This window comes from Pleurodeles waltl, chromosome 4_2, assembly GCF_031143425.1.
Source record: "Pleurodeles waltl isolate 20211129_DDA chromosome 4_2, aPleWal1.hap1.20221129, whole genome shotgun sequence".
Lineage (NCBI taxonomy): Eukaryota > Metazoa > Chordata > Amphibia > Caudata > Salamandridae > Pleurodeles > Pleurodeles waltl.
This window is the reverse complement of record NC_090443.1, coordinates 458,841,170-458,858,502: the sequence shown is the minus strand read 5'-3', so window position 1 is coordinate 458,858,502 and position 17,333 is coordinate 458,841,170. Positions and strand designations below refer to the sequence as shown.

Here is a 17,333-nt window from a genome sequence, read left to right as displayed (position 1 = left end):
AAATTAGTGGGCAAACGACACCCTTTCCAAGGCCGATTTGAGCCCTGGGTATCCATCCCCTGGGGTATTTTCTAGTGGGGTCATGCTCCCCCCCACCCACATTTGCCTCTGGGGACCCCATCCCCTGAAGCAAGCCACTTTAACTAGGTGCCCTGGCGCCCACCCGGGGGACTCACCATAGGACTGTTGGGGGCACTGGAGGAGTCTCAAGGCCTCCGCAGTGCCAGCTTGCCCCTGCCAGCAGAAAGCAGCTCCTTATGCTGATCTGCAGGCGAGAACATTATTTAGATCTGTTTTCCTGCCCGCATTACTTCGGCGTGCCTTAAGGTAAATATAACCTGCGCCCCCGCATTGCACTGCTAATTACCCCACAAATTACGACATTTATGACATCTTTGAAACATCATTGATAATATCAATGTAATATTTGCAGTAACATTTTTTACGAAATAAAACTGTGCATGGGTGGGGCGCGCGCTATAGTTACCTTAGGGCATGAGTTATAGTTACTTGAGAGAACTATAACTATAACTGGTGCATTTCTATAGTTTGGTATGTTTAAAATGTAAGCCTAACTATAACATACCTGTAACCTTTGTTTTTTTAAGTGTGTGTGTATATATATATATATATATATATATATATATATATATATATATATATATATATATATATATATATATATATATTTAATTTTTTATTTTTTATTAAAGCAACCTTGCCCTTACAGTGGGTCAGGGCAGGTCCGACGGGCATCACCTCTGAAACTATAAACGCTCTGCTTCCCCCGCATCTCACAGTTCAGAGGATGGATAGGCGAGCCACATCAACGGTGGCTACTGAATGCATATAAGATAGAATTACCTGCTGTGCCTTTTCTAAATAATTGAGATTGCAGCATGTTAACTTTTACGATCAGTCTAAAATTTTAAAAAATCAGTGGTATCTTTGCTATAATTCATTGTGAATCTTAAATTCTTGAATCATTAGTCTGTTTAAAAGCTGGTATCGAAAGTGGCTGCCTATAATTATAACAGTGACCTATTGCAGTATGTAAACTGTTCATCCGTGTGTTGTAACCATGTGTTGGTATAATTATTTATTTTTGTATATCTATTTGCAATTTTTGTGCATTCTGTTGAATTGTCACCCATGGGTTTTAATTGTCACATTTCCCAAGTCACAGTAAACAAAGTTTGTTTTTCATGCTCATTAGTGTTGCAGTACTTAAAAGTTGGACTAAGAAACTACATGCCATGTGACAAAGATCGGGGATCAGTGGAAATGTGTTTTGTATCTCTAGCCCCTACCATTGAATTCCTGCAAAAGTAATTCTGCTGCTGTAATTCATCTATTCATCCTCTGAACTGTGAGATATGGGTGGAGCAGAGTGTACGTATGTATATGTGTGTGTGTATATATATATATATATATATATATACATATATATATATATATATATATATATATATATATATATATATATATATATATATCTATAAACAAAACAGTCCTCTCACGGCGCATTCCACAGCTGGTGCTTGTGCTTGCGTCAGGGATGGACCATTTCCCTGCATTTAATTTTCTTCCAAAAACAAAATGCAGCACTCCAAAAGACTTTGCCTAATTCTTTTATGTGTTCCCAAACAACCCATCATCACCATCTGATGGGTGATGATGGGTTGTTTTTGAACACAATCTTTACCTCCCTCTGTGCACCCATCAATATTTGAGATTCAATATGTTCTACAACAATCTGGGACTAATTATTAATACTAACAGCTACAGCATCATATGTACGAAGAGATATTTGCCATCTTCTGCTATCGCTCAACTTTCCCTCACTTTCACTGTTTATAAGGCACAGCACACGAGTAAACACTGAATGGTCACGTACATCTGTCTAATAGCTGCAACTGGCCTCATGTCATGCCCAAAACCTTCATCTAGATCTGTACTGTTCAACTACAAAACCTTTTACACATGCTGTAGATTACACTGTGGGAGGAGCCTGGGATAGTCATCCTTTATGTACCCCTCACAAATGGACCCCACAAATGGTCAGTTTATTTTGAGGTGAATACTGTAGCTTTAGGGACGAATGCATGCCAAGATTCCCCTCATTCATTACTGAGAAGTAGGGCCTGTCCTTAGTCTGTCTCCTACTGCTTTCTTGCAAGCCCAGTAATAGGGACAAAACCTCCTGGCGGAAATTGGTGATTACAGCACTTTAGATCCAATATATTCTAAGATTTCACACTCTGCAGAACAGCATCAAATTCTATTGTGTTGCACGAAAGAGAAAACACAGCACAAAGGTGTATCTACTAAGATTGGCCAGCAGCTGGTGTCTTTCCTTGCTCTGTCACATGAACAGGCTGGCTTTCGTGACACACCATAGAGTTGAGGGGACTGTGCATTGTCTACCATAATATATGTAAATCAGGCATACTCTCCTGCACAATTCCCTACGTGAAGATAAACACTGAAAGGTCAGATGCATTAGATGTGTCCTGTGCACTGCAGCCCCATGGGAAAAATCAATGCATTACGTATATATGTGGTGCCTGCACCAAGAGGCGATAGTTTTCATGGCATAGCCCAGTAGATCAGGCTTTGTGTTGAAACATAGGGGTGCTATAGTTGATCCATCCCCTAGTAACTTCCTCTTGATACAAAGTAACATAAAAACGCATTGTGAAAAATGCACCTCTGATCAAAAAACATCTTTTTGCTGTATAGTATGTGGTAGGCACAGATTTACTTGGTTTTGTGCTCCTCTAGTGCAAAGCCGTAGTAGATCAGGGCTTTAGTTTCTATTACATAGTAAGATCTGATTGCCAAGTTCCTTCACACCTTCAAATGTATTTCAACCTATTTGAAAATTTCAGATACTCTAAAGAAAGCAGGAAATATCTCAGTAGGCCAGTTTTCATGCAAAGCCGTTAATGGCAGGTAGAATTAGTCAACTGCATTAATGGCTATCATGTAAATTACTCCTCTGTAAAACTACTAAATTCTTAGTTCCACCTAAATAAGCCAGTCAACCATCAGGTATGGGGGAATTATACTTGCACTGTGATAGAATATTAAGCATTGCTTATCTTAATGCTGATATAAATTGTAGAATATTCGAGGTCATTCATCCATAACAGCCTCACTTTACTTCTTGAAGAGTATCCAAATGTCTTCTACAAGGTAGATTTGTGTGTGGAGCCTCTTCAGTATATTTAAATGCTTTTCATTGTAGCATTTGTTTCGTTTGAAAAGATTGTCTTAAAGCTGCTACAAAACATTTGGGTATTGTATTTTAATGTATGTATATTAAAGATATGGCAAACTCATTGAAATAATGCCTTCTTTGAGTGTTATACCATGGGGAAGTGGACCATGAAGCCATACACTGGCCTCCGTCACCATCAGCAAATGCCAGCTTCTTTGTAATGGTGTGCACATTTGCGTAATTTGCTTTCACACAAAATATGATAAATTTCTACAAAATGACGTTAAATTACGTATAATTATGTGAAATGTGAATCTATCATGTTTGCACTATTTTTTAGTTGGAAATGCACCTCAGATCAATTTTTGGAATGTTTCCTGGGAAATCTTCTCTTCAAATGGTGCATAGTTACATGACGTGGTGTAATGGCATAACTTTGTGAATTTCACAGAACAAGCACAATGCAAAATTCCAGAAATCATTCAAGTTACGCCATCATCATTTACATTTCACTCAGGCCTACTCCTTTGTAATGAACTGTAGACTGGTCCTACAATTCAAGTACACTATCTGTGCTCTTTAGACAGATATTCCACTGCTTATAGGTTCTTAGTGTGTATTGTGGACTGGTACCCACATGTTTGTGAGCCACAGTAGGAGCCAACATATTGTTTATATTTAGTGCTGTCACACACTACCAGAGTTCTTCCTGAAAAGGCTGTGTTAAACAAATAACGTAAGTGTATAGATCAAAACTAGCGCCTGTCTACAAAAAAAAGCCTAATATATCCAATATCTCATTCACAGACTCTCTTTCCAAGTCCGGAGGATAATTGGCAGATTTACACATCTGCACAGGCCCCTGATGGCAAATGTATCTGTACAGTTGTGGCCCAAGCACAGAGCACGTGTTCCCGTGATCCCCGAAGCAGGCAACTGCGGCAGCTGATGGAAAAGGTAAGCTTAAGGACTTAATCAATGTGCAAATGTATTTGGAGACTTTTTATTCTGAGTTGATGTAAAACATTCGCCATCTTGTTAAGCATTCTAAACTTTTAAGACCAGTGTATTCTGTAGTGGAAAGCTAACTGTGACATTCTGGCAAGAGTAACTGAACAAATCCCAAAATATTGAAACATTACTGATGACTCGTTAAAGAATCATAACATATTAAGTACAAAAGCATTGAGCTGCTAAAAATAAGTGTGTCCGATTCTAAAAACCCTTCCACGACGTAGGTGTGCAAAGTTTTGGTTGCAAGCTTTGAGCCACAGAATCAAGATTTACATAAGTATCTGATAATAAATTCCAATTAAAACTGAGGAAAACCAAAAAGTATGTTGGATTTTCATGTGGGTGAATGGAAAGGAGTTTATTCCTCTAAGAATATTTTATAGCCCGAGAAAAAGCAAAGAAAAGTTACACACATGTGCCATCCCCAGATACTCTGTTTCTGTGGATTTTCGGAAATATCTGTGCTTAAAAAATTGAATTACATAGGTTTTCGAGCATTCATTTGGTGATTTGTTTGAATCATTAAAGCCAGAATTCTTCACAAACCTTCGGAGAAAACCTGTGATTTAGAAATATCAATGAATTTGAACGATTCTCGCAAAACAAATTATAACTAAAGAACTTACCAAAAGAGAGCTAGCTAAAAGCACTATAACATTTCGATAGTATTCTAACTAAAATAATGTAATTTAATTTCTTTATGGAATAAATTTAGCAGGGAAGTACTTTCTGTAGAAAGGAGGGAGCGGAAGAGGTGTGTTTATCGGATTAAAAGTGGGACTAAGTTTATCAGAGGTGATAGGCAGACAGGAAAGGAGTGGGAAAGGAGAATTACTTAGTCAATTGCAGATCATTCGTTCTTGTGTATGCAGTTTATGGGTTCTAGATTGCGAATTTTGGACCTGGGTGATTAGAATACTTGAAATTGGTAGTAAAGGTAACTACAAATTAAATTATATTTGTCGCGGTACACACAGTGAAAATAAGACTCCAACATTTTCAGGCAGTGCATATTTGTAAAAACTATGCTTCCTAAAAATGCTTTTCATGTTAAGGATTTGACTTTTAGCTCCATGGTGCTGATCCACAAAAGCATTTAAAGGTATGGAAAATAGCACTACAATAATACTCCTTTACCTACTCTTACATATCTGTGTCAACTGACCTCGAAACGGCCAACTCCCTTTTCACTAAAGTGCAAAGACAGCATAAATCGTTCTATTTGTACTTACTGGATATTATAGTTTTATTCCCATTTTAGAAGTTTTTAGACCAATTAACGAAATCATGCAAGAGTAATGTGGTATTACTATTACTACTTTACTCAATGTAAAATGTCTTTGTGAACAGGCTCTCGTGTTTGTAGTTTCTTAATGTTGAAGTGCATTTTACATGTTCTTTAGGTCAATGTTTAATGTGGCAAAATATTTCCTCAAATTTACAGAGTAAATATCGTAACAGAGATGAGGCAAAATACATGGGGTATGATAACCTTCACTGTTCAATAAAAAGTGTTAGCCAGGTCTGGAGCCAAATCCACAACGGTCAAGGGATTCCTGCCCATTTTCTCAGTAGGTGGTTAACGTTATAAGGAATTAATAAAATAAGAAATTGTTTTACATTTAACAGTTAAAACAACAGCTACAGACATAACAAACAGAAAGGAGCATGTGATGTTTTATTTCAGGTGAACAGTTCAAGGCACCTCAGATGATTAAGGGCATTTTTGGAAGATGAGAAAGTAAATGCAATAAGTGAAGTAGATTCAATTATTGTTCCCTTGAAATCCAGTCCAGCACTAGCCAAACACCCAAAGGTTTAAGACCTGACGCCCTTACTTGGAGTTAGTCACTCAAAACATGGCGAATTCCCAAGTGACATAAGCTACAATGCACTTGTAATAAAGCGGATAGTGCATTCTTCATGTTTGTGATGGAGCATCCCGTCTGCCAAACTCTAAAGATGGCCTGGAGTCTGCCATCTTCATACCAAGAGGACAGTGGTAGGGCCAACTGCCCACGCATGTGCACGAGTCAGCTACACTGATCAGTGCGCCTAGGCTCTTTTTACTCAAGAAACCGGCATTGACAAACAGATACACAGAAATCCACAAATACACACACAGACACCCACACAGACACACTCTCTCTCTCTCAGACACACACATACCCCCCCACACACACATCCTTTCACTGCCATCACTCCCAAGACATTATTAAGCATCACTGCCAATCAGCCAGAACCCACTTGTACTCAACATAAATGTAATCAGCAGGAGCAGCTCCTTCGCTATGGCGAAGGAGCATCGCTCCACTGGCTGTGCCAGAAGCAGAAAAATAAAACAATAGTTTTCTATTGTTTTTATTTTTCTGCTTCTGGCACAGCAATACAGGGAGGGGTGGGGCTGGGCTGTGGGAGGTGGGACGGGGAGGAGAGTGCACTAAGTGCACATGTGTGTTTTGCTGGCCGTCCGAGGCCGGCCAAACATACATGCCGGCCAAACATACATGTGCACTTATGTTTCTCCAGCCCGGCTGCATAAACAGCCGGGCTGGCGAAACTGCACAGACCCCAGACTTGTGTCTGAGTGTCAGTGACTGCCGCGAAGACCAATCCTGACACTGCTTACATGCTATGTATAGCTCCAGGATTGCTGGGGAGCCTGTTCTGGTGTCGCAGTGAATGCTGGGACACCAGAACAGGCAAGAAGGATGAGCGAGGCGGCAGGAGAGGATGGCGGCGGAGGAGGTAAGTCTTTTTTTCAAATTATTTGTTATTCCCTCCCGATCCCCCGACCCTGATTCCCTCCCCAGCCCCACCCTTCCATTTGAGATTTGCGGCGGATGCCGCTGGTAATCAGGCTGTGCAGATGAGACTGCATTCTTCTCAAACCAGTGACATTGTCAGTCCCTAAAAAAGGCTGCCAAATTTAATTTGTATTTATTTGGTTTTGTTCACTCTAATATTACACTTACAGCAGAAGGCGGGGTACCCAAACGCCACACCGCCATGACACCTTAAATTGCAAAAGGGCAAGCATGATAAAAAATGCGGTCAGATATTAGACTTCAACAACCACATTCTATTAAGGAAGATACTTTTGCTCAAATAACTGAACATTGGAAATGGTTGAATCGAAGAGGCTGCGTTTGTATATATGTAGAACTCCTCTTTTAATAAGACGCTCATTTTTGTTGTATGTAAGATAAACATCAAATTAAAAAACACAAATGTGAACCCATTAAACTTAGTCGACTGGACCTACCTTTTAATTATTATATTTATTTCTAAAAGAAACAGAGATGGGCAATGTCTCCTCTTTGTGATCGGGAATGCGTTTCTTTACATACCTGTAAGAGTTGGACATAACCAGAACCTGGATTTCAACAGTGCTGGTAAGGTTTTACACCTACATTTCCAGATAACATAGTTGCAATTGGCTAAAACAATATTGTACAGATTTTAGCATCATCCAACAACATCAACAACCAGTGACTGTTGCAAAAAAACAAAATAACGAACAAAAACGCATTTTGAACCAGTCACAAAATTACAGCAAACAAGGTAATACGCTGAGCTCTGGCCCCATGCAGCATTAAAGCAGGCAAGCAGTATGAATATACTGATGACACTCATAAATGCTCAATGATATGAGAAATGCTGCCACTATGTATAATTAAAGTTAAAATAAGGAAAGTGCCCTGTAGTTAATTTATTTCGCTTGATGCATAAGACAGTTGAAAAGAAGCACTGTCAAATCCAAAATGTCTGGCATTGGCATTCAGCCTTTTGGGTTTGTCAGTCCTTGTTTTGCTTTGTAAAGGTTTTTGTAAAAAAAACGTTATGGTTGGGAAGCTGTCCTATAAATCTACAAATATATATATATATATATACATATATATATATATATTGGGTGTTGGCAAAATACATTTTTGACTTCAAAAATCACACATTCCCATAGTAGTCCCTGACACTTAAGGAAATAAGTTTGTGCATGTATGTACTCTTTGAGAAATAACAAAATGCTGTCACCCACAGGGAAGTTACCCTTTGACAGAAGGGAGCTGACCCACTGACCTATGTTGTAGTTGGCGGAAAAAAATGTCACAGACCAATGGATGTAGAAGGCTGCTGAAAACCCCTATTAGTAAATATATTAAACACACACATTTACAAAAATCAAAAGGCCTTGGTTAACACCATACCTTAAAATTGGGGATTTGGGTATTTTTGGCTGGCTAAGCACTGTGAGGTCTTAATTTTCTTCCTTCGTAAAAATGTCCCTTTTTTACCCTTGCTGCAAACTGATTTTCCCTCTAAACCAGCCGAGTCAAGTTGGAAAACATTTTCAGAAATTGTATCTGCCAGTTTACCTGTAACAGCGATTTTCTATGCAGGGTGGCCCTGTGCATAAGAAGAAAACTGTCTTCCTTAAAGTTTATTTCATGCACAGTCATTTTGCTAGTATTAAATAAGGATTTGTATGGTATGAATTGCACCAAAATCCACAAGTGTCAGGCGTAAGACGCGAAGCAGAAAACGTTGTAATCTTCACAAATTGCCATAGTTTTCCACAGACCTTAGCAAAGGTTAGGAAAAATATTTCCACTTTGCACACTCCTTGGCCTTCAAAACCCAATTCATGAAATCTTGTTTACAATAAGTTTAAATGGGAAAAAGACAGGTCTGCGCAATGCATTTGTTTTTTTTCTTCATAAAAATAAATAACCTGGTGCTAAATGTTGTCATCGCTCAACCAGATGGGGCTCTTTGGGCCGACTTTTGAAACACAAACCCTATGTGGTTTCCAGCTTTTCCAACGATCAGTTATTACTACTGCCCATGTATGTCCATATGGGCAATGTGTTTTTTTCTTCCTCTTCTGATATACATATATTTAATTCGTATAGTTATTTATCTCATTAATTGATTAATTTGCACAGGTTTGCTAGATCTTTGCAGTTACCTCGATTACCTAAAGTACATTCAACTGCAAAGGGACTTGTGCAATCGGCTATAGATCAGTATTAAAATAATTAAACAAGAGTACATGTGCTAGTAAAAAGTAATGATGATAGAGCCCATCTCAGTTCGAGCTGTTGAGTTTGGGTTAATTACACTGGCATGGGCAGGTGTGCAGTGGAGCAGGACCTGGTGTCTGTCTAGTTTCACAGACGAGGGCAGAGAAAGTTGTTTGTCATGCTTAAGTAGACATGATAGAAACACTTTGACCGAAACAATTGGGTCTGCATGCCGGATTTCTCGCACAGACGGAGAGAGCTTTCATTGCCTTGAGGGCTTGTCTGGAATTGGAACAGTCGCTATTCTATAAACTGTACTGGATGACGTGGATAAATCTTTGTGAGAAGTTGTGAGAAGGCGAATCCCGCTGCAACTGGCCCAGGTGTGCTGCCTCAGTAAATCAGTGAGAGAACACAGCTGTTATGTCAGGTGGGAGTGATATCACAGTCCATCTTCTCTTTCTTCATGCTATCATGTGGTGGATATTTAGATTTGGGCATATTCATATTGGGCAATTCTATATCGTTACCCTCCCTTAATGCAAAGATATTGCCCTGGACACTGCCCTGACTGTTCTGATTTCCCATTGGAAGCAGCCCCGAATTAACGATGGGGTCTGCATTTCATTGCAATTCGGTCACTCTGGGATCTCTTCCTACAGTGGTGATGTGATATAGCAGTGGGAGCTGCCCGTACTTCAGTCACGTCACACTGGGAGCTGTCCTTACAAAGGCGGCTTTTACACTGTTCAATATTTCCCCATGCTGAAATGATGTGGTACTGACAATTGATCTTACTGCATCAACCTAAAATTTGGACGTGCATTAACATAAAATAGGGACGTGCCTATGTTCCAGTGGTATCACCTTTGAGCAAATATCCTCATTACTAGTGTGAGATAGTACTGGCAGAGGCCTTACTGAATGATTGCATTAACATACCACGTGTTCTTACTGTAATGCCATCAGTAGCAGTTGGATGTTCTTATTGCAGTACCCTCACACTTCGACATGCCCAGATTGCTGTGATATCACGTGGAACTGGCTGTTTCATCAGTGCTGTCACACTATTAGTTGCCCTTAGAGCAATAAAAATCACATTGTGTCATGCACTTACTGGAGTTACATGGCCCTGTGAGCTGTCAATTCAGCAGGGGCTTCGCAGTATTAGCTGTGCAAACTATCCCTTCAAAGTGACTTCACACTGCAAATCATACTGGCGATGTTCCTTATTGCAGTGACATCACACTGGGAACTCTCCATTGATCAGTGACTTCACACTGTCAGGCACCTTCCTTAGCATGGTGAAGTCACATGGGCAGATTCAGTGGCGGCTCACCTGCTGAAATTCTTTAACAACAAAATGATAATAAACTGTGTTTATTATCATTTTGTTGTTAAAAGGGCAGGGCCATGGGGAATGATGGGGATTAGGGGGAGTGCACTGTGCACTCCCACCAGCACGCTGGTGTGTTTGGCTGGCTGTCTCGGGTAAACCAAACACACATGCACACTGTGCTCTCTCCAACCCGGCACTGTCTTGCCGGGCTGGAGAGAGCAGGCACAGGTTCCCAGTCTGCCTGGGATCGCCCTGGTGGGGTGCTCGGCCAGTTATAATGCTGCTTTCATGCAGCATTATGAGTGGATGCAAGGCAGGCTGGGAGACTTTGCCTACCTGCAGTGACCAGGAAAGAGGAGGAGGTACGTTTTTTTTGTGTCAAATTTATTGTTTTTGCCCCTCCCTCCCCTTTACCGTGCAGCGAGCCGCTACTAGGAATATTGCTTCCGGACTGGTGTAGATCATGAATACAATAGACAGAATATCTAAGAGACAAAATATTGTACCAAGAATATTGATGGACAAAATATTTAAAAATATGTGTTATTAGGCTATCCGTATGTAACATCGCATATATGTAACTTTGTGATACATACATCCTTAAGGTACATAGATGTGGAGATTAGAATAGTAAATCCTTGCCTCTCTTTGTGCAGTTACCTCTTTGATATTTTGTCCATCAGTACTCGTGTAACGATATTCTGTCGCATCAATATTCTGCCTTTGATATTCCATATTACAATCGTCCTTACAGCTATGACATCACGCTGGCAATTGACTGTATTGCATTACCATAACTAACTAATTGTAGTGACATACAACTATGAGCAGTACTTACTGATGTGAAATCACCCTGGGACCTATGTTTGCTGCTGTGGCATCACACTGGCAGCTAACTTTGTTACTGTTGTGAAATAAAGTTGGAATATGCCCTTATAATGACATCTTAGTACAAGCTGTCCATACGGCAGTCTCATCGCACTAGCATTCAGCTATTTCTGGAAGTTGCACTTACTGAATTGTAAGAAATTGGGTTATGATTCGGTCAGGATGTGAGACCTGCACAAATAACAGGTTCACAGCTGTCTCTTTATTAGGAACCAAGTACTTCATTATAGGACTTGGCTCTTTCGTGGTATGGAAGTAGAGCATTCACTGGTCTATGCTGGGGCCACGGTGTGGGCTAGTAATCTCGATCCACTGGCACACAACAACAAAACACAATATTCCATTGACTAGGCAGAGCTTTTTCTTTGAAAAGGGAACAGTACATGTATAAAACACACCACTAAGTACTATGCATTATATACAAACATATGTCTAAGGTAAATAGAAGGGCCTTTGGTTACATTCTGGAATTACATTTGACCTATAGTGGGTCATGACCCTCAAAATAACAATATCCCCCACTTATGCCAGATGCTACATAACAATATAAGTGGCTTGTCATTTAAAATTAAACAACCTTATTGGCCTTGTCAAGGGGAAACCACAGTAAAATATAAGGCAAGCCTATTGGGTTTGTCAAGGGGTCACCACATTAAACTGTTAGGCAAGCCTGTTGGCTCTGTCAAGACTTCTCTACAATAATGCATAAGTCAAGCCTGTTGATTTTGTCAAGGGGACACCACTTCCATAGAGAAGGCAATAACCACATACTAGGATTGACCATTAGAACAAATGGAATCAGTAATCATGTTTCAATGCATTACCTAGCAGTCAGCATTGTATTATTCATCAGTACTGCTGTCAACAAAGTATTTGCATCCAAAAAACATTAAACATGTTTAAGAATCTTCTTTCATTATTTCAGGACTCATACTGCAGTCATAGGACTAACCACTAGGAGTTCCTGCACTCTCTAGCTGAAAGAGCACAAATGCCCACCTCAACAAATACTTAAACAAAGTTGAATAGTCTCCAGGTTGTCAGCCCTACTTGACCGCCAGAAACTTAAGGGCTGTTTGGTAAACATCACAGAGGAAAGGGTGTTGCTGCAACTCATGCAGTCCCCCATAACACTTTGAAGTTCATTGGTAATGCCATTAGCCCTCTTTGGGACACCACAGGGGGGAAGTGATGTGTGAATTAGTTACTTGCAGGACACTATGAGGCATGCATGCCATACATATTTTATAAACGTGTTTGCCCACTTTGCTCCTTACTTGTGCATCCCTGAAATGTGTCTTTTTCTTTCTTTTTGTAATTGGGGTGTCTGGATGGGGTTTAAGTGGGATGACAAATAGGGGAAGGTGTCTCTAATTGTGGTGTATTCTATGCAATCAGGGGTGTGACTTAAACATGGAAATTGCATTCTTTGATTCCCATAATGTGCCATCAACTAGTATTTTGGTTTCCCTCTGCGCTTTCTGTTGCTGCATCTGGCTATATAACACAACAACTGACATACATCTAAAGCCAGACAGGACTGTTGTTAGCTGTTTTAGATAAATAACTAACAACAATGATTTTGTTGTAAATATTTTATAGTGAAATATTTCTATTCAGAAATTGTGAGACTGTGAATTAAATATTTCTGAGGTCTATGGATGCGTAGTGGTCTTCTAAGTGTTTTAATCAGTCTTGTTTTGTTCACTCTGTTGGACATGTATGCCCTTTTTCTCTCCACATTGCATCCATCTGCAGATCTCACACCTCATCGCTTGCCTCATCAGCATCCTCTTTTCACTCTCTCCTGAATGCATTTATCATTTCTCCTTCACTTTATCACCCTTAAACACAATGCACCCACTCATCTGTAAGTGCTGTATTGTCTTCTACCCTCTCATTGTCAATGTTTTGACAACAGTTTACCCCATTCACACACGCTTGCACAGAACCACAATTGCACCTGGAAGACATGGCCATTGCTCTGTGCACTCTGCAGATAGGCCAAGGTTTGGATGACCATGTATTCTGAACACTTACAGACTCACTGACAGGCAGTGTGAGAAACTTGAATTGGCTTCAGCTTCAACTCCAGAGGCTTTTATAAACACATGAAGGTGACTCAGTTCAAATTATTCACTATACAATTATAATATGTTACACAAATAAAAAATACAGAAAGACAGCATCTTGGAAATGGCTAACTTTCCTAGGGAATGCAAGTAAAATATGTGAAATGCAAAAAGGAAGTAAATCACTGACATATATTACCTTTTCGTTATTTACATTCATTGATCATACAGAGTTACCCGAATTCCGCCAGCTCTGTGAGTGGAATTATATTTGCACCCAGGCCTAATCAAAAATCAATCAGTGCCATTAACGTTTAGAAGATGAATATGGGGCCTGATAGGGATGCACTTCAATACCTGTTCTTGATTACTACCAGGCCTGAGAACCAGACGGACCTGTCCCACTTAAAGCCCTGGTGCCTGGTCCCAGGGGCTTGTTGGGGGCCTACAGTGGGACCCCAAGGCTCCAAGGCCTCGTGACCCCACTGGTGCCCTGCATTCAGCAAGAGCTGGCATTGCGTGTGTGTTGGTCTCCTGCAGGCCAGGAAAGCATGAATGTGCTTCTCTGCCTAGGCCTTCTATCATTGCAGCAGGTTTGGGGTGGTGGGGTGCCACCTGGCCCCTGCGCAGCAAATTTCCTCTTCTGTCTTCCGGGGTATAGGGCCTTTGGGACTCCAGAAATGCATTGAGCCTCGGAGATTGGAGTCTCAGGGGCGGAAGTCCGGTTCGGGAGGGGAGCTTCATGTCTACCCCACTCCCCAAATAAGTAATTAAAGTCATGCCAACCCCCAGGCACTGGCCCACCCCTGACATAATTTAGGAAGTTGTGGCAGAGCTTCACACACTCCATCATTCATTATAATGAGGTTAAAATAGGCAACCTTCAAATGTGCATAACTGAGGCTCCCTTGGGCACAATTTCCTGATCTTGGGCTCATTTCATTTTACTTCTGGTGGCGGGCTCTTGCCAACAGTAACATTTTCAGTAGATCTTCTTGTCTCTAAAGGGGTGCACTTTGCAGGGAGCTGGTTTCATTGGCTCTCCGTGCCAGTTTTCTCCTTTACTTTGCCCTCTACCATGACCCCTTGCCCTCCAGTCTGACTTGCAAGGCCCCTGAGTGGTAGTGAAGTCAATATCTTTCTTCAACTGGCCCTATGGAGCATAAGGAGGCCAGCACAACTGGCCCTGGAGAGACCTATCTTGCCCTGGGGTTAGATGTAGGCAGAATCCTTAGTCAGATGACTTCTCTGTTCAGCTGCCCACAATTCAGGGTTCTGCTCTCTATCGTTCCTTTGTAGAGGGATTTTATGTGTTGGTAGAAAGGACTAGATGCCAGGTACCTGTGGCCAATCCAGGGGTGCCACATCATCCCTTCACCCATGTCCCCATGTCTCAACCCTCCTCTACATCATTGTGGGACAGTCCAATATGGTAGGTCACTTCTTCTCAAGTGCACAGCTCCGGTGCCCACCCAGATGTGTGGCTATGGTAATGGGCAAACCCTCCCTTGTGGCCACTCCAAACCATTCTGGAGTACGGCTCCCATCCTACTGGGTTTTAGGGCCAAGTTGCCTAGGAAGACAAAAGGGAGACAAGCCTATGTGTGAGCTATGTCTGCCAGTGAAAGGATAGACATTCTTTGAAACTCAGGAAGGGAGTGGCACAGCCCCAAGGCCATCCTCCTCAAGGAAGAAAAATACATTCCCAAACCCAAGCCCTTTGTTTACTGTGTGGGAGCAATCCACATCTTGCCACATGGGAGCCATCCAGCTGCCAGGTGTCAGATGAATGCCAACCTACTTGAAGCGACCAGGGTGTCCATGATGGTAGTCACTTATGCACAGCCTGAATGTGAGTGCAAGTGTATGCTCTCATGTTCATGTGTAACCAGCCCAGTGCCCCTTAACCTAGGTGCACCACAGTGCTCTTATATTAAAAGATGGAAACTGATGGTAAACACGCTCTGTGCAATTTACCATGAAGTTTCCGGGAGTGAGGCTCAGGCAGTGAGAATCACCCAGAATAAGGTCCAAAACTAGGTGATCAGAAGTAGAAAATCTTGTAGACTAAATAAGTGGAAGCCATTTGCAACATAGGGCAACAGTCCACCAGTTGCAGTCCTTTCTAAACGTAACTTTATTTCTTCATCACCTCAAACTCTACCTCTGTGTCCAAAACCTTGATAAATGGCAATACCTCCTTCAAACAACTTTACTCTAGTCTACAAAGTGCTCCTTCAGAAACTTTTAAAACCTCAAATATTCCATACTCTGGCCCTCATTCTGACCTTGGCGGTCTTTTCGCGAGACCGCCGAGTTACCGCCGCGGTGAAGACCGCCGACCGCGGCGGTATGCCGCTGTGCGCATTCTGACCGCTGGGAGTGTTCCACCGGAAAACCGCCAGCAGCCACACTGGCGGTCGGCGGGAAAGTGGAGACTGGTCAACCTCCACCGCCACGCCAGCAGAACACCGCCCACAGAATTACGACCCACATTTCTGTGTGGCGGTCTTCTGTTGGCGGTCTTCTGTTGGCGGTCACCTCCCCATGGCTCCTGTCACCTCCCGGAGGACCAACGCACAAGGTAAGTTGATCGTCCGTGAGGGGAGGGGGTGGGGGGGTGTTGTGTGATGTGTGCGTGCATGGGGGTGTGCGTGTGAGTGTGTAGAGGGGGTGTGTGAGTGCGTGCATGCGGGCGGGGAGTGCTGCTGTGCCTATGGGCAATGTGTGTAGTTCGGCGGGTGCGCATGTCGGCATGTATGTGTGCGGGTATGTGTCCCCGTTGTGTATGTGTGTGTGTAGGGGGTGTGTATATGTGCATGTTGGGGGTGTGTGCATGTCGGGGTGCGTGTATGTGCATGTCGGGGTGGGGAGGGGGTTCGTACCACCTCTGGGGGGTGGCAGGGGAGTGGAGGGTGTGGGGGGAGGACTCGGGGGGGCATTGGGGGGTGGGGGAGACCCCTATCAGTGCCAGGGAAGGAATTCCCTGGCCCCGATAGTGCCTACCGCCATGGTTCGCATGGCGGTTCCCGAACGCCAGAAACCGCGGCGGTAAGCAGGGTCATGATACCGTTGGCGGTCTTGGGTCGACCGCCAGACCGGAGTGCGCAGACTCCAGCCCCTCGGTCATGACCGCCGTGGCTGTCGGAGTGGGGAAGTGGCGGTCGGTCGCGGCGGTGACCGCCGCGGTCAGAATGCCATTTTTAATACCGCCGGTCTGTTCGCGGTCCGACCGCCGCCTCTCCGCCGACCGCCAAGGTCAGAATGAGGGCCTCTGTGTCATCTCCCCAAACTCAAGACCCCTGCAAACACGAGAACATCAATAGCACTGTTTATCCCAGTTCAACCTGCAGGTTTCTTGTGCAAGTGTTGAAACTGCTCAATGGTCTTAACTTCTAACCTTGCAGGCTAGCCTTCTCCTCTTCCTCTTCTGCTGCTTAACCCCACCTAACTTTGCTCTGCCCAGTCCCCTGGGAACACATTTGAATTCAGATAATTGGCTGTCCTTGTGATCACATAGATCCTTCGTCTTGACTACTTCTCTTTATTGATCACCCTCAAATCTATACTCACAACTAGGGTGTGCTTAGTTTTTTTTATACTGCCAAAGTTTTGCCAAGTTGCCAATTTTCACAATTTGTTAAATTCACAAACTGTCCGACTTTAACTTTGGCATTTAATGTCAAGACAATTTTCAGTGCATTGAGAGTGGATCCTCATTCTAATGAAACCCATGTATGCAAAAGTTGTCTCGGGAGCTTTTTATCTCATGTGCA

At 42.4% G+C, this 17,333-nt stretch overlaps 1 protein-coding gene across 2 annotated transcripts in view; it reads left to right on the top strand.

Annotated features, from left to right (window-relative positions):
* The window catches only part of OLFM2 (olfactomedin 2), a 960,795-nt gene that overhangs the window by 647,929 nt on the left and 295,533 nt on the right, over positions 1-17,333 (top strand). For both annotated transcript variants that reach the window (XM_069231784.1, XM_069231783.1), the window contains exon 2: positions 4,031-4,180. In XM_069231784.1, coding sequence (XP_069087885.1) covers positions 4,031-4,180 — 150 coding nt within the window. The remainder of the gene's footprint in view (positions 1-4,030; positions 4,181-17,333) is intronic.